Raw genomic sequence first — 24,798 nt, forward strand, 5'->3', positions numbered from 1 at the left:
AAAGTGTCAATTTGGGATTTCATTGTGTGTTCTCAAACAGTTTAAAGATTCATAGAAAATCAAGATGAAAAACTGTTCTACCAGTAGATAAAATTGCTCCTGAGTTCAACTTCTGCATAATTCTAGTTCACTGCTTTCTTCATAGTACAGATACCATCTCTTATTGGCTCTAGAAAAAAACTGTGGTATGGCTTGCTTCATAACGTAAGGATAGTGGTGATGGGGTTTATCAACTGATAACACAGTGCCATTATTTCAATTGCTACAATTTTGTCCAGTTACCAGCCTACACAAATAGTTAGTCTTCTACCAGCAGATGGCAGCAGAAAACCCCACCTGATAGTCTGTGTCATTCTTTGGTTTACCTCTGAAGACTGAGAGTGGCATTTCTGGTAGTGTGAGTTTAGAGTTTTTCCTTTAGGGATCCTTAAATGAGCTACCCATCTTTCCCACCAGGCTCTGGTAGTTTAAAGCCAGTTTGTCACTTTCTCCATAGCATCTCATGCCTCCTTGGTCTCATCTGCTTTCAGTCACTTTAGCATGTTCCTCAGAATAAAAGAAAAGTGGACCATGTCCTGTTTTGAGGAGCATTGAGAATTTTCTACCAAAGACTGGGTGTGGGTGTGCACGTGGGAGGGTTGGCCAAGCAGGGCCTGGAGGACCCCAGAGATGCTTAGTCTGTATCAGGAAGAGCTATTCAGATAAGTGTATGAAGACTTTGTCCTCTACGTCTGATTCCTTCTCTGTGAAGCATGTGTGCGCTTCTACTCTGCATCTATAATTAAGGCTAGGACTTTGTTTCGGTTACTTTTAGTAAAAGTCACAGACAGGTCACAGTCAACAAACAAAAATTCATGGAAGACGTGACCTGTTTGTGACTCTTGCTGTTCTGTGATTTCCTGTGTCACCGTGGTGGCTGGCAGCTGTGACCCAGGCCAGGGCAGCTAGGAGCTGTGGGGTACCCATATTTCCCAAAGAGAAAAAGGGAGACCCCAGCCACTCTCTGAGGAGTCCCCCTCTACTCCCCCCCCCCATCTGTCTCCCATCCCTGGAACCCTGAGGGGGACCCCCTTCAGGAGACTGTCACCTGTTAGTGGAACCCTGCCAGGGCCCCGCTGCCTGCCAGCTTGAGTCCCACAGTTCCTGGGGCTGAAGCAGAGAATTTCACGGAGGTCTTGAAGTCACGGATTCAGTGATTTCCATGACATAAACGTAGCCTTATCTGTAATGCACCCATGTGAGCATGTTTGCAAACTCCTAGAACAGATTCAGTGGTGTAACACAGTCACTCCCTAGAGAGGCTCTGCGGAAGCTATTTTCTGTGGTTTCTCCTGTCCTTTGTTTTGCCGATGGGTGGTGGTGTTTGAAATCCTGCTTCCCCATTGTTCTTTTCCAGGTCAGAAGAGTGGCAGCTTCTTACCCGTCTAGTTTTCTTTCCTATCAAGTCTTTTTATACTGGAATAGGCATTCCATCTGTTGAATGACTTGTGATCTTGGCTGAAAACTAGGAATAAAGGAGAGATTTAATTGTTATCTGAGTTTCCTGGCTTGTTTGCCAGAACACTAAAATTAAACCAAGTTTAAATGATTCCTTTCTTTGGATGACATTTAAAATAACTAGGCCTTTGGCTTCAAGAATGGCCCTCTCAGTGCAGTGGTAGAAACAATAAATCTGAGAAGCAGATCCCATCAGTGAATTAAAGACTGTAGATGAGGCTGTTTCAAAATTAGGTGAAGTGTAATGGTGAGGTCTGCCTTTAAATGGCCAGAGATACTACGTGTCTTAGTTCTGACTAGTACAGTAAATATCAAACACTGATTCTCTCCAGTGAAGGGCCACCTTTACCTTTTGCTATGCACCTCAAGTGGCTTGTTTTCTCTTTGCTTAATATGATCACTGTGTCACAGGCTTAGCTCCCTTAAAATGTGTGTGCTTGGCTTTTCCTGAAGTAATTTTGCATTTCTAGAACCTGCAATGGAAAAAATCCAACTGAGCACAGTCGCAGTAGGGTCTTGGAACACAATCGTTCCTGAACTGAAATTAGTCCGTGTGTGGTGTGGGCTCTGAAGAGAGAACAAGATGGGACCATCTGTGTGTTCACTCCCATTTCTGTCTTGTTTTTCAGGTCCTGAGGTTGCGATTGCCATGCTCAGGTATTGATGCTCATATGCACAGCTGTTTAAAATGGCAGAGGGAGGTGGCAACGAAGAGGTAATTCACTTGAACAGTTTCCGTAGCCACAGTGGGAAAGGTAAGTAACTTCACATGCACTTGCAAAGTCCCTAGATCGAACACTAGTGCTTGCAAGCAGTAAACCTCTGAAAGCTGTGAGAGTAATACCTAAGGTGTTAGCATGCTTTGCTGCACCAAGTCACATACTCAATTGGTTGCCAAGAAGTGTGAATTTCTCCTTCTCCCATTCCACTTTCTTCAGGCAGTTTGCTAAACTCCTGGAAATAGGCACTCAGAATAGAGCTACTTTCACAAATCTTTGAGGGGCTAGTAGTGCAGCCCACCTTTTAAGGGTCTCCTGGCATGGAGGCTGGCTTTGCATTCATGTCCTAATAGACTATGTAAGTTGGCATTTGTTCCTTCACAGGTGGAGTTTAAAATACCGGTGTCTTTGTGTATTTGGAGATAAAGGGATAAATCTGTTCTCTGTAGGCAAGTGATGGGCTGTCATGGCAGTTTTTTGTTGTATTGGATTACTGAAGGTTGAACCAAAATCTTGAGTATCAAATCCATGCTTTGCCTCTGGGGTAAGAGAAACCATAAATCTCTGGATGAAAAGTTTGTTCAAGGTTCCAGTAACTCTGTTTATTTTCTGTGTTCTTATTTCATTCCTGGAAAGAGCCTTTTAAGATAGAGACACCACTTCCTGGCAGAATACACTTTTGTCTGGAGTAGTAGATTTCCTAAAGCCGGTGATCCTACCTCATTCACTCAGACTCCTGCTAGGTCATTCTTTGCTTTCATAAGCAAATGAATGGCACTTGGATCCCTTTCCCTCCTCCAGCACCTGCTCAAATGATCAATCAAATGAACAGCCTTTAAGATGTTGACCATGCTGGAGTCTCCTGTATGCAGTGCCTCCTATCCCATTCCTTGTGGAAATGAATGGAAGAAGCTGAGCACTGAGACTAGAGTATCTATTAGCACTTGCAGCAGCCTGTGCTGCTATACCATTCCTAAACCAACTCCTGCTGGAATCTGAGATGAGGATTTGCACAGCACTAAAGAATAAACTTATTTTTTACATGTGCTTCTGTTTGAGGTGTCTTCTGCTGTTGTCTGCACTTGTACAGGTTTCCTTACGTTAGCATGCTGACTGGTAAGGATTCTAACAATGAATTTGAGATCCTTTCCCCATTATTGCATTGCAAACTTTAGGACTTTTATTTTTATTTTAAGATTGAAATTTGTAGGATCTAAATATTTGAGCTGCTGCAAACCTTTAGCAAATAGATAATGTTATCTGCCTTACTGCAGAGTGGATAAACAGGAGAGATGAAGGACTTATCACCATATCGGACTCCTCAGATGAAGAATTGCCTTTGTTGCTAGATACGCCAGTTCAGCAGCGGCAGGAGGAAGACGACGACGATGTAGTCATCCTGGTGGAGGTGATTTTCATATGTTGTACACATTACCACATTATTCTTTGCCTCTCTGAATAATCTATTGTGCAGGTGAATAACATGCTCCTTCAGAGCTCACAGTGACCACTGCGGTAGCTTATTCAGCAGGAGCACCTGAGCTTAGTGTTAGCTGATGGCTGCATTGGCAACTTTTTGGGATTTCAGCTCCTCCATCTTATTTGGGTAAAGTGAGGTTAACAAAACCATGCTGCTTAAGACAGGTGGTGTAGCCAACAAAGATTACAGCTCCCAGCATACAATGATTTTTCTCTTAATCCAAGAAGATGGAGCACTGTATACTGGGATGTGTAGGGCTGCTCCATATTTAAAATGAGGGTGGTCATGGACTTTGCTTGATTTATGGGCATGTCAGCCACTTCTGCGGTCAAGAGCACAAAATTCTTGCCCACTGCTTCCAGTAAACTTCTGGACTTGCATTTAGGGAAGTGGGGATATATTTGAGTATTTAGCCATCTGGCATGTCTCAGTGATCAAATCTGAGCGTTAAGAACCAGAATGTCCTGACCACTGACACATAAGGGAACCTGTGGTAAACTGACTCTGTGTTTCCAGCCTTCTTAAGAGAAAAGCAGTGTAAGGTGAGTGTGCAATGACTGTTTTTGGCTTTAATCTTTAGCATGAAAAGGATCAAGCAATGCCATATGGTCTTAAATTTAACCATTTCCGTGTAGTATACCAGTGCCCTGGTTCGATGCCTACATATTATACTTTGGGGGCATATGTTCCTGGCACAATGCTGAATGCATTGCATTCTTGACTTCAGTTTTGTATGCAATAAGCTTTTGCCAAGGTATGCAATTGTGGGGCTATTGACTACTGCTTTCCTCTAACACCTTTCCTCTCCTTTCCATATGTACTGCTTTGGGTCTTGGGCTGGCACCTCTTTCTTGGGATGGAAAGGAGCATTTTTTTCACTCTGACTGCATTTGGGATGCAGTCGCCAGTGTGTTAACCATAATTGCTTTAGCAGGTCTCATCTAGACTCAGACTCTGCAATTCTAGTCCCTCTGGGGCAACGACAGTGGTGATTAGTGATCAAGGTATATTTTTTTATTTAGAACAAAAACATTTAAGAGAAACATCTTAAAAATAGTAAATCAGCCTAAACATAATGCTTGCTTACCACTCCCTGGATCTGGGAAGGCCCAATTCCTTAGATTCCTCCATGGAGCCTGTTTCCCTAGACAACTCCTGACAAGTGCCCTTACCTTCTCAGGAATCCACTTTTAAACGTTTGAATCCCTTTGAGCTGGTAGGTTCCAGCATTACAAAACAAGGTTTATAGTTGGAGACAAGACACAATATCTCTGAAGTTAACAGTTGGGGCCCCATTGTCTTTCTAGTATGTGCCTAGATGTTCTGATCTGGGAAGGCATTGTTTTTCTTTCCTCGTTTGTTCTTCCCCCACAACTCCAATATAAGTTAGAGGAGTGCATTCACATGGGAAAGCCTTATAACCCAGAACACACAATCTTCCCTTGCTGACCTGGTCTCACACAGTATTAATAAAATTATTATAGTTCATTGCTTCCCAGCTCCACTTTTGCCACACCACCTTGCCAACATTTTCTCTCTAGTTTCTTGGAGGTGGTTATCTTTCCTTGGGGGCGAGGGTCAATACAAAAATATCTCCGAGGTTGCTCTCAGTACTGTTGCTGGGGAGAGGTGAAGTCCAAGAGCATTGTCACCCTGAATTCTCCTGACTAAGCAACCCAAGGGTTTGGTACAGTTTAGAGACACAGGTTGCCAGGTGTACTACAAAAAGGATCCATGCTTTCTCCATGTCAGAGGGGACAACTAAGTTGTAAGTGGATCTCTTGAGATGATTGGATACTTAGTGTGTCATGGTATGTTCATTGTTTTTCTCTAAATAAACAGAAGCATAGTACTTGAAGACAATGTAAACAGAGTTTTACAGTTAACCAAAGCAGCTCTGTGGCCAAACTTTTTACCTTGTTGTACTCTTAACTTGGATCCTGAGATCTGGATTTTAAGTGAACTAAAATGACTTATTCTCAACTCCTTAACAGAATATGTATAGATCTCTCTCAGTATCACTCCTCCTACTCTTCTGTTTCTCTTTCCTCCAATCCTTGTCAATTTACTCTGCCCAGGGTGCAAAATTAACCACTTCCTGCCTCCTCCCACTTGCATCTGAGTACATTCCTCCACTGGCCCCTAACACATGCATCTGGCTCTTGGTGTCACACAAACCCTGTTCTTCAAATTTCTTAAAAGTCTCTTCTGTGACGGGCTTATGAACTGTACTTTTCCACTGAATGTAATGTTAGTGTAGGAAAAAGTATAACCACTGAGTGGACATTAACACCACCACAACATTACCCTGTTGCTGTAACTCTTGTCTGTCCGTCACCTTCCCTCGTAATGTCTTGTATCCTAAATGTGCACAAGTTCCCTGTGATATGGAGCTTGTCTAGTTTCTCTAAAATGCAAGACACACTTATGGCACATGGTGCCATAACCTGATTTTTGGAGTTCTATCCCTGCAAGACTTAATGAGTCCTCAGAGGCAGACATCAGCTCCTTACACTTTTTTGACAGTTAACGTTGCAAGAAAACACAGGACTTGAACCAGACTGCCAGACTGGGTTCTAATGGGTTACAAAATCTTTTGGTTTATCTAAAAATACTTCTAAATATGCTTTTTGATGATCTGGTGCATAATACATTCTCAGATTTTAGTTACATTTTTCTAAAGCTGCAGAAATACACGTGATATTCAGGCAAAGCATATTCTACCTTATAACATTATTTCTCACCTGCACATGTCGTCATACAGAACAAGTTCAAAAACTGCAACTTACTTAGATTGTTCTTAAAAAGCATATTTCACCTTCAAGCTATTTTAAAAAAATCCTATAAGTTGTCCAATTTTTTTCCCATTAAAGCACTTACAGGTGTCTAGCAAAACCGATTTCTTAACAGAGTGCCCATTCCATTCCAGTGTTCGAAAAACATAGGAATGGCTCTTCAGCCTCGATTCATGGGTTACAAACCTCAGTCTGCCAGAAGCAGAAACAGTGGCTGGGACTAGCACATGAATTCTGGTTCCTGCTGCCTGTTAAGTGAATTGGTGAACTGAGGTGTAATTATCAAACTGGTCAGAGTTCCCACTTCTTATTTTAATGGTGGGCGGCGCAGAGTGATAGGAGTCCATTCAAATCATGTGTACTTAGTTTGCCCAGACATCTTTTACTATTAGTTTTGGTCAGAGTGAAAATACAGTTGAACTGTGTTACGAGAAAACCATGAAATATAAGGTAGGGCAAGTTGCCTGTAATGAGTATTTGAGCCCTTATCATACTGCTTGCTAAACATCTTACTTCCCCTGCCTCAGGCCAGAATTTTAGTTGGATGCACAGGTCATCTAGACAGACTACTCCATGACGTATGCAAAATGGAGCGCTCCCACTATTCAGTTTTCTTTTCTTTTTAGACCCCAAAACAGCAGATTCTGCGTCCCAATGTCATCAGATCCGCTGCGAAGTGGCAAGGTGTGAACCAGCTGGGAGAAGTATCTAAGGGTGACATGGCATTGAAGAGCTTACATCTGCAAGAGGGGATTCGGCCTTTTGTGGTGTGCCAGAGAGCCCATTGTAACCACATGGGGGAGAATGGTGCAGGGCCAAGCAGAGACAAGAATGGAAACCATGCCTCACAGCTGCCTGGACCCTCTGAACACTGTAGGCACAGGGTTGAAAGAGGGGGTGATTCAGAGCCTGGGCCAAGTGTGGTTCAAGCAATAAAGACAAGTCCAAGTCCCAGTGGTGAAAGGGAAATAATCAACCTGGAGGAAGCTGGCTTCTTACCTAAATGGGAGGAAAATCGGGAAGTACAGGACCAGGAGGATGAAGACCTGGATCAAGACCTCTTACAAAACCTCAGAGGAGCAATTGCTGCTGCTGCAGCAGCAAGCAGACAGGCCACCAGAGACAACAGTCGGTTGGATCATCCTTATTTCCAGCCTGTAGACAATGAGCCACGTACTGTAGCAAGCTGTTGTGCTCCGCAGCAAGGGCAGCCTGAAGCAGAACTGGGATCTTTGCTAAGGGCATACCGGGAGGAGAACCCTGGGCCAGCCTTTCCCAGACCTGAACCACAACAGGATGGGATTCCAGGCCCAGCTTCTCCTCAACCAGCTCATCCACCAGAGGAAATGAGAGGCCAGTGGGCAGCAATAGACAATGAACAGCCAGGCCCAGCCTTCCCTGCACAGGGATCACATGAGCCTGGCTCTGGTAACGTTCCAGAGCAAGGAGCTGCTGGGCAGGACGAAGACCTCACTGCCCTGCTCATCAAAGAAACAGTAAGTATTCTGTGTGCTGTGTTAGCTGAGGAAGTCACCACATTCTCTTGCCCACACTGTGCATTTATAGCCTTTAAAAATGATTGGGGTTTTTGACAGAACATGTCCTGATACAGCACTTCACGAGTTCAAAGCACAGCTCCCATTGATTTCAGTTGCAACTGTGAGTGCCTGTTACCTTGTCAAATCAGACCCCAGGGTCTCAAGTTGGGCACCCAGAAAATGAACACACAATTAGTGACCACTTGTGAAAAGTTAGGCAAAAGTCATTTAAACTGAATATATCTCACAGGAACTCTGTGGCAGTGGCAGGGATTGAATTCAGTTCTCCAGGGGTAGCATTCATCTATCCTTACCATGAGACCCTCCTGCCTCGTTCACTACATGCTTTCTGACTTCAGCAACAAATGAATCCAGGGTCCTAAAGACATGTCTCCTTTACTACACAGCCCTGATTCATCTTCAGAGCAGTTTCATTCTGTGCACTGAATGAAGCAGAGGTTCTGTGGAAATAGTAGTATGTGATCCTGCAATTATAGACTGCATTATAATGCATAAAAACAAAGGGGCTGAATTAAGGTTGCCTGGGCAACCTTAATTCTAGCATTTCCTAACGTCTGAGTGCCTGAGTTGGCATCCTTAATACTGTTCTTTTTAATATAGAGTTGTTGAGTGTAACTTCCTGAATTTTTTAAAAAGCCATCTGAAAAACAAATTCCATCATGTGGCATCATATTGACATTCACATGGGTCATCAGCAGGATTGGCACCTTTAGATCCATCTCACTTGAGCCAAAAGAGTAAACGATAGCAGTAGAAGGTTGTCATCTTCTATGGACCAGCACTAGAAGTGGATGAGACTCTTTGCCAGTAGCTTTCACAGATGTCTGACAGCAGAGGAATGGTGAGACTTGGGAATCTTGGGTTCTGTTCCCAGTTCTGAAGGAGTGTGTTCTCTAGTGGGCACAGATTCTCCTGCTCATTTCCCTCAAGTTTGACTCCCTTCCTTCTCCCCCATCCTCTTTGCCCTATCCCAGTCCTGCCTTCTTGTCCCAATCTCCTTGCCCAGCCAATCCTAGTCTCACCTCTCCAGACTTCCCATCCCACTCCCAGTCTCCTTGCACAGCTGTTTCCAGATTTCCCTCCCCATCCCCTGCCACATCCAGCTCCTGTCTCCTCTGCATTCAAATTAGGCAACTTTCTCCTCCATCCTGCCTAGGCTAAGCTGGAGGGGTGAGGGTGTCATTCAGAGCATAGGAGATACAGGCTTCCTGTGCTCATTTCTGATGCCTCACCTTGGCCCAGCCTGCAGCCCCCCAGATCTGCAATTGCAGGGGAAGTCCTGCCCACATGCAAACTGGAGCATGCCTAGTGCAGACAGATTATTTGGGAATTTTACCTGTGAAGCTCTAGCAGGTGCCTAATGAGCATGTGCAAACTGACTCCTCCTCCTAATTCTCCCAACCCCCCCCCCAAAACTTATTATTTGGCCAAATTTGGATGGATTTTCATGGGGATGGAAAAAGGCACAGAGGTCACCCCCTGCCAGATTTCAATTTCCTGCTCCAAAGCATGGAGGTTCCAGGGGTTTTGAAACAAAATGTCACCAGAAATCTTTTAACATGGGCAAAATGTATTTTTTCTTAGCGTCGTTCTTGGGGATGCTGAACCATTCTGGCTGAAATTTTCCAAAACACTTAGCCAGAGGCAGACGCCTGGCATGTAAATTTCATCACAAACAGTTTTACAAAGTTTCATAAGCAACTGAAAACAGGGTCATACAATGGGGAAGGAGTGTCAGGTAACTTTAGGAAAAGGTGGGGCTGGTAGGACTGCCTATAATAACTTAAAATCATGACCCTAACTTGATACTGGAAAACCATCCTTTGCTTATAGCTTTATATTCCTTACCCCACCCTTTTTCTGTGTTGTCTTCTATGATTGTAAGCCCTTCAGGACAGTTATGGTCTTCTACTTCATGTGTACAATGCCTAGTGGAATGGAGCGGTCACCTAAGCTCTGCAACAATAACAGATTGTGCTACAATCTGGAGGCAGAAATACTCCTTATCCCCTGGCATATTTTAATCTCTCCTCATATGGAGGCTGTTCTGTAACCGTAATCACTTTTGTTGCCCTTCTCTGTACCGTTTCCAATTCTAATATATCTTTTTTGAGATGAGGTGAACATAAGAACCGCCACACTGGGTCAGACAGAAGGTCCATCTAGCCCAATATTCTGTCTTCCGACAGTGGCCAATGCCAGGTGCCCTAGAGGGAATGAACAGAACAGGGAATCATCAAGAAATCCATCCCCTGTCGCCCATTCCCAGCTTCCAGCAAACCAGAACTGCATGCATTACTCAGGGTCTGAGTGTACCATGGATTTATATAGTGGCATTATGATATTATCTGTCTTATCTATCCATTTCCTAATAGTTTCTAACATTGTTAGTTTTTTTTGACTGCTGCTTCACGTTGAGTTTCAGAGAACTATTCATAATGACCTCAAGATCTATCTTGAGTGGTAACAGCTAATTTAAACCCCATCATTTTGTATGTATAGTTGGGATTCTGTTTTTCCACGTGCATTACTTTACATTTATCAACATTGAATTTCTTCTTCCATTTTGTTGCCCAGTCACACAGTTTTGTGAGATCCCTTTGTGCTTCTTCACAGTTCCCTTTGGGCTTAACTTTGGACATGACATAAAGTTGACTTTTGTTCTTGAACTACTATGGTTTTTTACAGTCTTGCAAGTCAAAATGCTGTACATGATCAGGTTTACTCTCCCTATCCCTTTAGGGATAGGGTGGTGCCTTTTGTAAGGAAAATGCTGGAAAAACTTTGTACAAAAACTATAAGAAATGTTCGGTCTTCTCAGTTCTGGTTTATCTTAGTATTGACAGACACCTGGGTGCTTGGAGTGCACTCCTTTTACTGATTGTGTTTCAGGGCTTTGCGTGTCTTAGCAGAAAAGATTAAACTACTTAGGACAGGAAACTGTTAAACAATAGCTACACTTGCTTCATAGAGCCTTCCTTCAGTATCACCCCCCAGTGTGTCCAAGGGTAGCTGGCCTAACTTCTTGTGCAAAGGGATGGGTGGGTGTGGTGAGTAGATAGTGAATGCGGGAACCTAAACTCTCTAGTTGCCACTCTCCAGGCTGGTTAAGCTTAAATTTTCTCATAGAAGATGCTCTGACACCTGAAGGAGGGGACAAGCTAGCTAAGTTATATATGTTCTGTTCCTACTGATATTGCTGCTAGGTTTTTTCTATTACTTTAATTTCCAATATAACAAACCTCTTGCTTTTCCCACCGTAGGAAGCAAGATTCCCAGATGTGAGGAAAGAGTATGTTGAGGAATTAATTCACATCAAGAACTGTTATGACCTAAATGTGTAAGTACAGAGCGGAGAGTCCGAGCTTCTCACATAGCAGTAAATTGGTTAATGGAACTGTTTGTTCATGAAATAACAAATAAGTTGGCTACAGTCACAGATTTGTTGTCCTGACCCTAGTCATATTGCTTCAAAATGTGCCGGGGAGGAAGTCTGCATTGCCATGAATGTCTAGAAGCACAGATCCTTCCTTAATCGTAACAGAACCCTTCTTGAAAACAAAGCCTCCCCCACTCCTGGCGTTGTCCCTGCTCAGCAAAACCGGCTGCTGTTACGTTCTAGCTCCACCAACCTTACTCTTGGTAATATGAAAAATATTCTGCCTTCAGCTTTTCTATTCATTCAAATCTTTCTGTGTCACAGCTAGAGTTGTTTAATTACTAACAAACTTCTAGAAAAATGCCAGTAGGTGTCTCGGCTGCAGTAAAGCACAGAGATGACTTTTTTTGTAAAGCATTGCTCAAAGGAGACTGAATTATTCCAGAACGCCTAAAGCTCTCTCGCTACGTTAGAAATACCCCTTCAGGTACAAGTAGCGCTTAAAATAATACTTTTCTGGGTTCTTGGCAAAATTGAGTAGTATGTTGGTACTTTGTATCGTCTCATTTTTGGAATGTTCTTAGTATCACAAAGTTAAAAAGTCTTATTAGGTCATGCAGGATTGTACTCTGCAAAATATTTTTCTAGGACATTATTCAGCCTGGTTTTGAATGTCCTGGCACAAAGGTTTCCATTCCTTCCCTTGGGAAATACTCCGCAGCCTACAGGATCTCATGTTCAGGAAGATGTTTTGTTACATTCCCTCCAGCTGGTAGTTCCTTAAATATATTCCATTGCTTCTAAATAGACATTTAGATAGTTTCTTTCCATCCTTCATATTTATACCCTTAATATTTACAGACTGTCCTGATGTATTACTAGCTTTCCTCCCCCTGTTGCTTTAAAAAAGTCAGTGGATGGGCTTGACTTTCCTTTGCCTATCTGATTTGAAAAGAGTTTCCTGTTTGTTCCTGCACTCCAGCTTGTGACAAACTGGGCGTGTACTCCTTATAAAGCTGACACTATGTCCTGGACTCGCCACCTGATGCTTTGATGCGGTTTTCCGTAACACTGCAGTGGCATGTCCTATTAGATTTTTCTCTAAATATTTTCTATATACATGACAAAACTAACATGCCCTTGGTTGATAGTGTTAACTTTATAAATATCAGTTGCTGGTAGCCTAGAAACTCGAGCAAAACTTTGGCAAGTAAAACCAGTCCGAGGATTGTTAAATTATTTTGCCAGTTGCATTGGTTGCTCCAGAAAAATTATTCTATGTTAAACACTGTATTTGAGATCTCTCTTGATCACCCTAGGATCAAAATGCCACTGAACACTGAGTAAAGAGCAATGTACTTCATTAACGCAGCACCACCCTCTTCCTCATTTCCTTGCTGAAATCTTGACAACTGGGCAGTTGAGGAGTCTAATGTCTTGGTATCAGCAGAACTGGATAAGTTGCAGGATTTTGAAAGAAGAGGAAGTGGCTCCAAGTATTTTGCTTCATCAGCATGGGTCTGTAGCGTAGAGCCTATCAGTATGGCCTGAAGATGCCCTTTCACAGCCTAAACATGTTAAAACTGATTAGTAAGCAAAGCAAAAATTGAAAATAATGGTCAGTGGCTGGAGTGTTCACAATCTTTTATATGAGGATAGTTCTTGGCTGGCTAAACAAGACAATGAATTGAACAATATCAGGATGCATGAATCTACAAGTTATGTGGAACCATAATTAGGACAGTCAGCAATGAACCTAGGATGTTCAATACATAATGGTCCTAGAATTCCAAGTCTGCCACAATAGCTGTTTGTGCTTTAAGATCTCTCCACCAGAGACAAGAGTTTGGGACTTTGGCTTCCCTAATAGAAGCCACTAATTTCTCACTTTCCTATCCATGCTTTGAAGCATCCTTTCCCCATCAGTCTCCTATCATTGAGTCAAATTACCCATATTATTCTGCAAGGGTTCAATAGAGTTAAACTCCAATTTTAGCTTCTAGGACCCTATTGATCTAGGACAAATGAGGTGAGTGGGTGTTTATCCAGTAGGCACTCAAAAATATCTGCTCTGTAGTGCATGGGTGACTGACGGGTCAAGAAAGGCTTCTTGCCTGTATTTTTATTCCTTTTAATAAGCTATCTTTTGGGTTGTCATCACATCTTTTGTGTTGGAATAAGCAGGTCAGAGCACTGATCAGCCTTACTTGCAAGAGCACTTTCATCTCAATGGCATGCCAAGCTGAAAGGTAATAAATAAGAGGGGCCAGATTTGGGCTGTGACAAGGTTCTTCACAGGCTTGATGTCCTCTGGTGCAGGTACACTACAGCATGCTCACTGCATAGAGGGGCCCATTTAGCTAATTGTTAGGCATATTGAAGGTTAACTTCCCTGAAAATTCTAGACACCCAAATGACCATATACAGAATAATTAAAATGTAAACTGATTGTTCCACAATTAAAATTGTTACATTTCAGCTGCTCTGGCTTGAGCTCTGTGAAATTTCCATTTCACTGGACATCAGCAGTTTTTAAAAAAATGGCAAATGCTGTCAAATATATACAGTGCCGTGGCATGAAGCTGTTTTCTAAGACGGACATATTAAAAAATGTCCTCTGACATACCAGATAAAATGTAAACATCCCACTTAGCAGGGTACCATATCGTAAATTTTCATTTGCGGACACTTTTGATTGACTGAGCTTATTTTCTGGGTCAATATGTCGGTGCCTAATATAACTCTTCGCTTTGAGTGTGAGAGTTGGACTAAAATAACAGTGTTGTGAGGGTGGGAAAGTGTTGCATTTGAACTGGCTTTTTTAAAAAAAGCCCCTCTTCTGATCGCAAACGTGAGTTGTTAGCATTGGCTGGCGCTAGGAAGAATGCTATGGCTGTTATCTAGCACCTTTCATTCAAAGATTTCTGTGCTTTACAAACATTAACTGTTCCTCCGAGCACCTCTGAGATAGGTTTTATCCCATTGTGTGGATGGAGAGACTAAGGAACTGTTTGTGTGACCCTGACTGGCCATGCTAGTTTTGGCATGTGTGTCTACACTGCGATAAACTTGCGGCACCGAGTCTCAGAGCCCAGGTCAGCTCTGGCTGCGGGAGTATAAATTGCAGCACCGATGATTGAGCTTGGCCTGGAGCCTGAGCTCCGAGACCCCGTGAGGGGTGGGAGCATCTCAGATAGGGTGACCTGATGTCCTGATTTTATAGGGACAGTCCCAGTATTTGGGGTTTTGTCTTATATAGGCGCCTATTATACCCCACCCCGTCCCGTTTTTTTCACACTTGCTGTCTGGTTACCCTAATCTCAGAGGCCAGGCTCCAGCCTGAGCCTGAACATCTACACTGCAGTTTTATAGCCCTGCAGCCTCAGTCTTGCAAGCCCAAGTCAGCTGGCCTGGGCCGGCCACAGCCATGCTATGGGTCGTTTGCCACAGTATAGTCATAACCTCAGTAACAGAGCTGGCAATATGTCATTGAGTTCTGATTCACAGTCCTTTACTCTGATCACTACAACCCATTTCCTCTGTAGGTATAGGTTCTGAAATCTTCTCCTCACAACTCTGGCAACGTATATGTCCTGATGAGCTGTTTGCCATGGCCTTTTCTGAGCAAAAGCTTTTAGTTAAGCTAAACTGAAACTTTTTCATCTGCCAAATTTGTGATTGGTAGTAGTAGAACCTCTGCTGCATTGGACTTGGAGTGAAGTATGTGGTTTATTTTTAAAACAAACAAATTTTAAATATGCCTTAAACAGTTGTAGCTAAACCAGTTCCTAACATGGTCTAGACAGTGCCTGTGTGACTTAAACCTTATTGCAGTGAAACCCATATTCAGAGCATGTACCCTACATTCAAACCAAATTTAAACATGGTTAAATCCTCCGACCTCCATCTATCCTCACACAGAAACAGAGAAGAAACCAAGATTTGAAACAGATCTCCGGCTTGGAAAGGCGGGTGCAGGGCTGGTGCAACACCTTGTGCTCTTGGATTTCTTTAATCTTAAAACAAAACTTTCAAAAGGTGTTTTTGTACTAGCTGAAACAGCAACCACTGGGTTTGAGCTTGTGCTGCATGCATGATGACTGTTACTCTTCCCTATTCAATCTCTGTGCGGTTAGTTCTACAATGAAGCACAAATTAAAAAGTAGTAAATGTTTTTTATTTGAAATCAAAAGTGATTTGAAATGCACCCAAAGAAGGTGCCTAATTTAACATGGCAACTTTTCTGGCCATAGCTGCCCTTAAATGTAGTGACGTAAGTCATATTTGCCATCTCCTTTCTGATATGGAAATAATTATGATGTTAACTCATCTGTGTGAACTGAACTTCAGGGTCAAGTAAAAGAATGTTCAAATGTTTGAACAATAAATAAAAGCGAGTGGATTTGTCTTTCAAATCATCCTGTCGGTAGTTTATTCTAACCTGAAATGCTGCCTTTTAGCCTGTGGTGCCCAGCTGTAGCATATCCATAGAACTTCTTAATTTGAAGAAGCTAAATTTGAAAATCGGGGTAGCCGTGTTAGTCTGTATGCACAAAAACAGCGAGGAGTCCGGTGGCACCATAAAGACTGACTAAGATTTATTTGGGCATAAGCTTTCGTGGGTAAAAAACCCACTTCATTCTAAAGTTTAAGAATGTATGCTGGGATATGGGCTCACAAACCCACAAGTAACTACACTTATCTTTGCAGACTTTGTAATTTTCTTCTGGAAAATCCAGATTATCCAAAGAAGGAAGGCAGAGTGGTCTTAAATCCCAATAGCAGCCTGCTCGCCAGCCAAGATGAGACAAAGGCAAGTGAGAAGTGTCTTCATATCTAATATGCATCCCAGCAAACACATTCGATTTGGGCTGCTTTCAGTAAAAGCTTTTCCTTTCATTACGTTTGTGCAATGAAGCCCTGATCCCTGATTGGGGGTCATTTGGTATATCTGTAATATAAGTAATTCTATCCAAAGCATGCTTGTAAAATGACTTCCAAAGGGCTTTCTTCCATTGGGTATCGTGCATTCCTAATTCTTGCCAGTTTATCCCTTCAAATGTACTGTACAAGACTGCACCACACGCAATCTCCTTCCATCAAGGAGAAACGGAAAGCACCCTAACTCCTTCAATCCTCTTCAGTAGGTGATTGATATTAATATGGAGTGCTTCTGCATACCTAGCTCCTTTGAGTATGAAGTAGACTGAAATTCTAATCATCTTCTTCTCGTGTGGCATTGGAGCACTGCCATTCAGCCACTAGACTGGCTAGCTGCTTCAGTGTATTTCCCCACTTTATTTCCATCAAAAGTAACTGGAAAGGTTCCTTGTCTCCCCATTGGCTGCTTTCCTTTTATTTAAGTAGATCTCAAATGGTGATACATGGGCTAGTCGGCATAGAGATTAAGTCTCATGCTTCTGAGAACAGAGCAAATCTTAATCCTACTCAGATGAACCCACTGATCATTAGAATAACCTAATTCTACACACACTGCGCACACACTCAGAACAGTCAGTTTAGTTCTGTGTGATCTTGCCAGTGTTTGCTCATCACTGCTGAAAGAGGAAAACCTTTTTATTTTTAAAAGGTCAGGCTTGCATTAACTCCTGTTTTAATGTTCTCTCCAGGTGCCTAAAGTGGACTACTTTGACTTTTCCAAACTCGCCCCGCTTGATCAACGATGCTTTATCCAAGCAGCTGACCTCCTTATGGCCGACTTCAAAATGCTAAGCAGTCAGGACATCAAGTGGGCACTACATGAACTCAAGGGACACTATGCAATCACACGAAAGGTTCTTCAGTCAGATTCTGTTTTTCTTTCCAAGGCTGCCTATCCCTGGCGCTGGAAGGGGGAAGCGTGGTGCCTTTGTTTGCACCATCGGCTAGTATTAAAAATGCTCCTTTATTTGGAGTGCAATTGATCTTCAGATCAGTGGCTGGTAGGAAATGGCTGATTTTGTGAAATTTCTGAAGTATCCCATCCTGCTGCTGATGCTGTTACGCTTCTCCCAGAGTTATTGGGGGTGCTGGCTAGTTAGTGGTGATACAACATAGCCTGTCCCGAGGAATATTCCAGGCCTCATGGCCAAAAGGAGGTGTAATTGCCAGTAGAGCCTATGCTAACCAAATCTTAAGACAAACATGTCAGTTGTATACAAACACAACTTCAACATAACGGAGTGTCACCTCCTAAATTAGATGAGTAACAATGAGATGCGATCAGACCCTTGTGTAACTTACAGCTGATGTGTGAGATCCCTCTCTCCTCACTCATTCTTTTTCTAATCACTTGGGTTATAAAGAATTGGTTGAGGCTGCTGAGCCATTCTGGCCCCCTTAGATTTAGCTTGCATGGTAGTTTCCTTTTAGAAGAATATCCATGTAGCAGAACTGCAGAACAACTCAAAGAAAGTGAGTTCAATGGGCAATACATTTATCTTAGCCTAGTCTCAGTTGTTGCTGGCTAGTGACCAGTTTTGTCTGAAACTGTTAGACCTCCCCCCCCCCCGTCTAATACCACAACATTGAAATAAGACATAACACCTCACCCCTCAGACTAGCGTTATGCTTAGTAGAAAAGTTTTGCTCCTAGTTGAGTTCAGAGAGAGCATGATATGGCCCTAAAACCTTCACAGGTTACCCGCAAAAACATTCTTCAGAATGTGTTACAGACTGTACCCACTACGTTCTGGGCACTGGCATTGCAGCATTATAGATAGCACTGTAGGGGCGGTTGTATATCGTTCCTCTGCGCCTGAGCAATACAGCACTCTGTTTCCCACACAGTGTGATCTCCCCATGTCTCTACGGTGGTAGGATGAGTGAAGGAAGGAGAAGCAGACTTATTTCTGAGGCTTTTGCTGCCCTGTCTTCAAGTCAGACTTGAAGGCCCTGTGAATTTTTAGCGCTTTAATGGACACACACAGTTCTTGTTTTCTTGCAAAGAGTAGTAGAGACTTATCTGGAGTGATTGTGTTAACGTCCCTCTTTCCTTGTTTCCTCTCTTCTTTTTTTTTTTTAGGCCTTCTCTGATGCCCTCAAAAAATGGCAGGAGCTGTCTCCTGAAAACAGTGGGAAGCGAAAAAGGAGGAAAGAAATGAACCAGTTTTCCTACATTGATTTCAAATTTGAGCAAGGTAAGCAGCAGCTGGTGTTTATGGTAGTCTGTGTGCATCTTGCAAGCAGAGCTTACCCACCACAGAAGGTACCATTGTTAGGTGCTCTGACCCTGAAACCTCTATGTTTTCTGCCACTGTCTAGTATAGATGTGAAGATATGATAGTATTCATGAATAAATAATATGTCTTTTTGATACAGTACTGCTTCTGAACTCTGAAGTTGTATAATGAGTAGTGGTCTGTCGTGTCACAGGTATAGATAAGGAAACACCCTGAGCTTTGATCTCACTGCCCAGTCCATTCTCATCCCGCTTCTTATCCTGCTTTAGGTGACGTGAAAATTGAGAAGCGGATGTTCTTCTTGGAGAACAAGAGACGGCACTACAGGTCCTACGACAGGCTCTCGCTTCTCCCACCCGTGCAACTGGAGCAGGAGTTCTATGAACAGAAGATTAAAGAGATGGCAGAGGTGAGACTGTCATGAATTGCCCTCATCGTCTGTCTGTCTCCTGCATAAATACACACACCTGAACAAAACACTCAATATCAATTCTCCCTCCTCCCAGTTCCCATTCATGACTTTTTAGAAATGAGCTGTGGTTTGGCACCTTGGGAATAGCCAAGCTAGCAACCTATTCAGAGCTTACTACATGCGTAGGCAGCTAACTACCATTTCTGCCTAGAGTAATCTCCTTACAGCTCACATTTTCACTTGATTTGGGATGCTGAGCTGAAGTTAAAATGTCATTCTGGACCCTCCTTAATCCAGGGGAGAAGTGTGGTTGGATTTTGCTCCTTGAGTTCTAGGACTGCTCATTCTCTGCCCTAGTAAGCTTTAAACCTCCTCCATTTGGCAGTAACATGCCTTCTTTCATCACAATACCAATGGTAAGACTTCCTTTGGAGTTTGTGAATCCAGCTCTATAATTAGCAAGCATGGTCCCTGTTGTGCCTACAAGGCAATCTGTCTACCCACTTCACCTTCTGGAGGCTAGGCACGCTATCTGTAGAACTCCTCTGTCTACCTACATTGAAACTAAAAGCAGAACTCAAACCCAAGTCTGCCAAAGCAGAAACCTGCCACCCGTTACTACAAACTGCCTCTGCTGCTCATATTCTAGGAAAGGACTGAGTTTATATCTTAACACTGACTTGCTGGGGAAAGAATTGCTTTAAAAACTTTATATAAATTGATGGTGTTCCTTTAAAAACAAGGCAGATGCTCTCAATCGTCTCTGTAAAAGCCCTTCACTCTGGTATCTGCTCTGCCCATTGGGTCTGCAAGAGCCTGAATTTGCTGACTGTCTGGAATCTGGTTCATAGCAGTGGTGGGTTTAAGAGCAGAGTCTTAAATAGCTTGATAGGTAACTGGAATTGGAATAGTAGGTTGAGCAGTTCGTGGGCAGCCTGTCACGTGTAACTTACTTTTGATGCTTAAATCTTAAGATTACATAAAAGTGTTTAGTGTCTGGAATGGAGCGTTATTAGTTCGATAATTACAAATGCACATGTCTTTGTCAGCATGCAGACTTCCTTCTTGCCCTGCAGATGAATGAGGAGCAGTATCAGAAGGTCAGTAGCTCTGTCACCTGATTTTTGTAATAAGTATTTGCATTTACTCCCTTATTTCTAAGCTGACTTGTCTGGCGTCTCACATACTCCATTCATTTGCTGTAGGATTGTTTTTGCTGAGCTGGCAAAACCCCGAGAGTGTGTGTGTGTGTGTGTTTGGCCTGGCTTTTAGAAAAGGTTACCAACAGCTGAGTCCAGGAAGGCAGTATTGATGCATGTAATGAATTGTAGTAACTCATTTGGTTGCTGCTAATAACCTGATTAGCCAGTGCCAGTGCTGCAGTAGATTAGTAATCAGGGTTGCCATTGCTACACACATTATGACAATTTAAAACAGATGTGCTATTCTTGGAGAGGCTTCTCTTCCATTCACTATGGGGGGCTTGTTAGAAATCTGAAAACTTAAGCCTTTTCATTTCAATTAAGAGAGATGATGGTTGGACTTCTATTCAGCTGCCATGAATTACCTTTTTCCTTTCAATATCCATTACCTTTAAGCTTTGGAGTGCATGTTGGCCTTTACAAGGAAGGGACCATGCCTAGTTCCATCAGTGCCATCGTATCACAGACAGGAACTGTGCAAGCTTCCCTTCCTCTACAACACTGCTGCCAATGCACCATATTCCTGACCTGTGATATGGATAAATATCCTTTGGGGTAGTTGCAGGCCACTAAACTTGAATCCTAGTCTCCAAATGTGAAGGGTGCATTCTGTTCCCTTCCTCCCCTCTAGTGATACTTTTATTCTTCTGTCATTCAAATCCCCTCATTCTTAGCACTTAGGCAGACTAGCAAATACACCAAAGCGTGCATGGGTTTGGTAATTGGCTACAACGATGGCTTGTCCTACATCGCAGTCTGTTAGAGAGTGGTTAGAACTTCCGTTTTTTAACTTTTTTGGGGAATTTAAACTCTAAACAAAGCAACTATTTGACTGTTACAAACTGTTGCTATTCTTGTTAGAAATGCTCATGCCACTTTCAGCTTATTGGGAGTCTCAGACAGGGTGGTCAGGTTGTGTCTCAACCGCACATGCTAATTTTATGGGTGTCTCAGTTATATATTTGCAATAGCCTATTGCTGTTGCTATTTGGGTTGGATGGTGGGGGAATTAATCTATTTAATGGTTGCAGGATGGTCAGATGATCGAGTGTCGTTGTTGCTATGGAGAATTCGCGTTTGAGGAACTGACGCAGTGTGCAGATGGTCACTTGTTCTGCAAGGAGTGCCTAATCAAATATGCTCAGGAGGCAGTCTTTGGCTCTGGGAAGGTAAGCATGTCCCAACGAGAGAATGAAAAGTGGATGGAGGCATGTGTAGGTTCATGTAATCAATAATGTGAAGTATGTAGTTATGCTGGAGGAATTTGTGAACTTGGTAGAACTGCACGTCTTATGAAGTGTTCTGTCTTGTGGAACACACTTAGACTTTAGTAGCAAAAAAACAAATTTGTCTTGCCCTCCTGCGGATAGCTAACAACTGCATACTGTGATCTTTGTCACTGAATTGAATTGAAACTCTCCTTAGCAGTGCTAAATGCACAAAAATTGTTAATGCATGGTTAAGGTTATATAGTTAAGCAAGCGGAATTAAGGTTCTCAAGCAACATTTTTCCCAAAAGTGTGCAGTTGCCCGTATCAGTAGCCAGGCTCAATGGGGTGAGTAAAAGAAAGACAGTGTTTTCACTTTCTTCCGATGTCTTTGCTTCCAAACTAGAGCCATAACCCAGTTTTGCACAGTGGGGTAGGTTGGTGGCTGGGACTCAAGATTTGAACTCTGAGGCAGAGGTTTTCAAACTGTGGGGTTCACTCTCCTAAGGGGGCAAGGAGGAACCTTTGTGGGAGGGAGAGGGGGCGAGCTGCAATGCCAGGTGGCTCAGACTTCAGCCCCTGCAGCGGGGCTCAGGCTTCAGTGCTCGGGTAGGAAGTGCCGCCTCCACTCCCGACTCTCCTCTTTTTTTGGTCTGGGTTGGGGGGGTGCAACCAAAAATTGTAATTCAAAGTGGGGATCAGCTCAAAAAGTTTGAAAACCGCTGCTCTGAGGCATGCAGGGAGTGAAGACTCAGGGGATTCTCCTTTGTAGTGTTCCAATTCCATTTTTTTGTTTAGCTTTTAAATATCTATACATTCATAGATATTAGTATGTACCATGTCTCATGATGCAGCTTGAAATGGAGGAACTGCAGTGTAGTGGTATAGCAACACTAATGCATAGTTGAATGTCTGTGACTTTTAAAATAAGTCCACATGGGGGTTGTGATTTGGATGTGACAACAAAAGTATACACTTAGCAGGCTTTATCTTATAAAACCATGTCACTGTTCTGTTCATAAGGGAGAAATATTTCAAAATATTGGAAAAGGGTGAATTCTGCCATTAATGATCTACCTTCTGTGGGAAAATTGCCACTGCGCAAAATGATTGACCATGTTTGATAGCTGAGTGTTTACACGGTATATGGCACTTGTCTGATATATTATTATCTGTTCCCCTTCCACCTCTGCACTTATGCAGTCATCTGCTGTGGTCACATCTGGAAATGTCGGTTTCAATACCAACATTTTCGTTGTCTTAGACCACTCGGTTCTGTTGAATCAATCTTGATTCAGTAGAATTGAGTGATGCCTTATGTTTTATGAACTTTCCTTGTCTCTTCTTCTCTTCCTTCACCAATGTAGTCAGAGCTCAGCTGCATGGAAGGGAGCTGCACATGTTCATTCCCAACCAGTGAGCTGGAGAAGGTACTCCCAGAGAACATCCTGTGTAAATACTATGAGCGGAAAGCTGAGGAAGAGGTGGCTGCTGCCTGTGCGGATGAGCTAGTCAGGTAAGTTCCCAGCTTGTCAAAGTGGGTTAATACTGTGAAATGGATGAACAAATGGTAGTTTGACACCTAGTGTTGCAGTAGATTCTGGTTCTGTAGCCCAAAACATTAGGTGGCTTGGTAACACAAGGCAGCTGGGTTTTTTTAAAGGCTGTCTGTAATGAAGATATCTGACTTTTACCCCTGAATATTTTTATTAATAGACGCTAGCTTTCTTTGGTCTTAGAAACAGATCAGAATCAACAGAGCATTGCATCCCTTATGGTTTGTCAGCTCTGCACTAATCCTCTGTGTGAAATAGTCTAGAAGCAGCACTGAGCACGTGATCTTTGGGACACAAAGAGGGGCTGCAATCAGAGAACTGTAGGAAGAAAAGAGGCAGTGCTGAGGTCATTGAATTTTTTTTTTGACAGACAGGCCATAGCTGACTTCCTTGTTAAGGGGCGTGTAGAGTTGTTACAACAGAGTTATTCAATATAGGATGTTAATGTTGTCTTCTCTTGTGCTGTAGGTGTCCTTTCTGTAACTTCCCGGCTCTCCTGGACAACGATGTGAAGCGGTTCAGCTGTCCCAACCCTCGCTGCAGGAAGGTAAAGGGCTGATATTTACCTGGTCGTCTCTTTCAGAGTTTTGAGGTATAGCGCTTGAGGGCTGCTCTGTTTTGCTCGCGGTATGAAATGTGCATGTGACATGGGTGTGGTGGAGGGAGAGAATTCTTGCCAAGGTGGCTGTTGGTCTTCTGGTAAGGCACGTGACTAAAGGCAGGGCTGCATTTCAGGGTACTGTTAATACAGACTTGGTTAAATCCTGCTCTGTGCGCTCCGCTTAGGAGATGGTTGCACAGTAATGTCTCTCAAGATACTTAAGCGTGAGTTTAAAATGGACTGGTAATAGGGTCTTTTTAAAATGTCATTTGGTTTTTATGACCATTCTAACTGTAATGAAACTTTAAGAGAACTGGGGAAACCAAAATCAAATTCCCTCATAGAATGACACTTCCTATTGTTGCTGGATGTCACCACTCTGGATCCAGACTTCGTTAGTGCCAGAAAGTCACCATCTGCAGGGTTTATACGAAATCTGTCCACTCAAAGGACTGGAAATTTACACACTCTTCACAAAACCCGTTAATCAGCACCCTTGTTGCCATCTCAGCAGAGGGCTTAGCCACTGAATGGGTGATGGAGAATGAGCCATGGAGGTAGTTTCACCAGGTCAGAGGAGAGGTACGCTGGCAGAGCAGAATGGGGAAACCCTGAACTGCCACAGCTTGTGCTGCATCTGCTCTGTAGAGAAATGGGATTTAGTTTCTTCCAGAGACTTTCTGAGTGCTAAATGCCTGTAGAATCTTGATGGTAGGACTTAATTTTTTCTCGGTGTGCCTCCGAACTCACTGGTGCCAGTGAATTAAGACCTACGTAGTGTCTGTATCCAAGCTCTAATACCTAAAGAGTCTTGCTCAACCTAAGCCACGATATCAGGGACTCTTATGGGATGGTCTGTATCACAGAAGCTCCTATCTTAAATGAATTGCACTCATGCGTGTAGCTACTGTAGCCACTGAGAGTTCTTATTCTAAATTTTATGTGGCCATTTGCCTACTATGATGGTTAGTCGCTAAGGTGCCACAAGTACTCCTTTTCATCTTGTACTGGAAGTCTAATTTTGGTTTGTTTGTTTTTTTTGTTTTTTTTTTTTTTTGGAGAAACTTGTATTGCTAAGAATAGATATTACATTATTGTCAGCATTGTGAAGCTGAGAGCAAGACTAGCCTGATGAAGGATCAGCAGTTGCTTTTTGGATTCTGGAGCTACAGACCCACTGAACTAATGTCAACCAGTTAACATTTGAGA

At 42.9% G+C, this 24,798-nt stretch overlaps 1 protein-coding gene across 6 annotated transcripts in view; it reads left to right on the forward strand.

Moving 5' to 3' along the window:
• The window catches only part of RNF216 (ring finger protein 216), a 125,245-nt gene that overhangs the window by 18,919 nt on the left and 81,528 nt on the right, over positions 1-24,798 (forward strand). For all 6 annotated transcript variants that reach the window (XR_006284396.1, XM_037909963.2, XM_043524159.1 and 3 more), the window contains 12 exons: positions 2,127-2,252; positions 3,491-3,624; positions 7,118-7,987; positions 11,314-11,390; positions 16,140-16,242; positions 17,060-17,224; positions 18,454-18,568; positions 18,880-19,019; positions 20,072-20,122; positions 21,256-21,393; positions 22,800-22,948; positions 23,457-23,535. Coding sequence is in view for 5 of the 6 variants with exons in the window: in XM_037909963.2 (XP_037765891.1) it covers positions 2,186-2,252; positions 3,491-3,624; positions 7,118-7,987; positions 11,314-11,390; positions 16,140-16,242; positions 17,060-17,224; positions 18,454-18,568; positions 18,880-19,019; positions 20,072-20,122; positions 21,256-21,393; positions 22,800-22,948; positions 23,457-23,535 (2,088 nt within the window). In the remaining variant the exon portion in view is untranslated. The remainder of the gene's footprint in view (positions 1-2,126; positions 2,253-3,490; positions 3,625-7,117; positions 7,988-11,313; positions 11,391-16,139; positions 16,243-17,059; positions 17,225-18,453; positions 18,569-18,879; positions 19,020-20,071; positions 20,123-21,255; positions 21,394-22,799; positions 22,949-23,456; positions 23,536-24,798) is intronic.

This window comes from Chelonia mydas, chromosome 10 (genome assembly GCF_015237465.2).
Source record: "Chelonia mydas isolate rCheMyd1 chromosome 10, rCheMyd1.pri.v2, whole genome shotgun sequence".
Taxonomy (NCBI): domain Eukaryota; kingdom Metazoa; phylum Chordata; order Testudines; family Cheloniidae; genus Chelonia; species Chelonia mydas.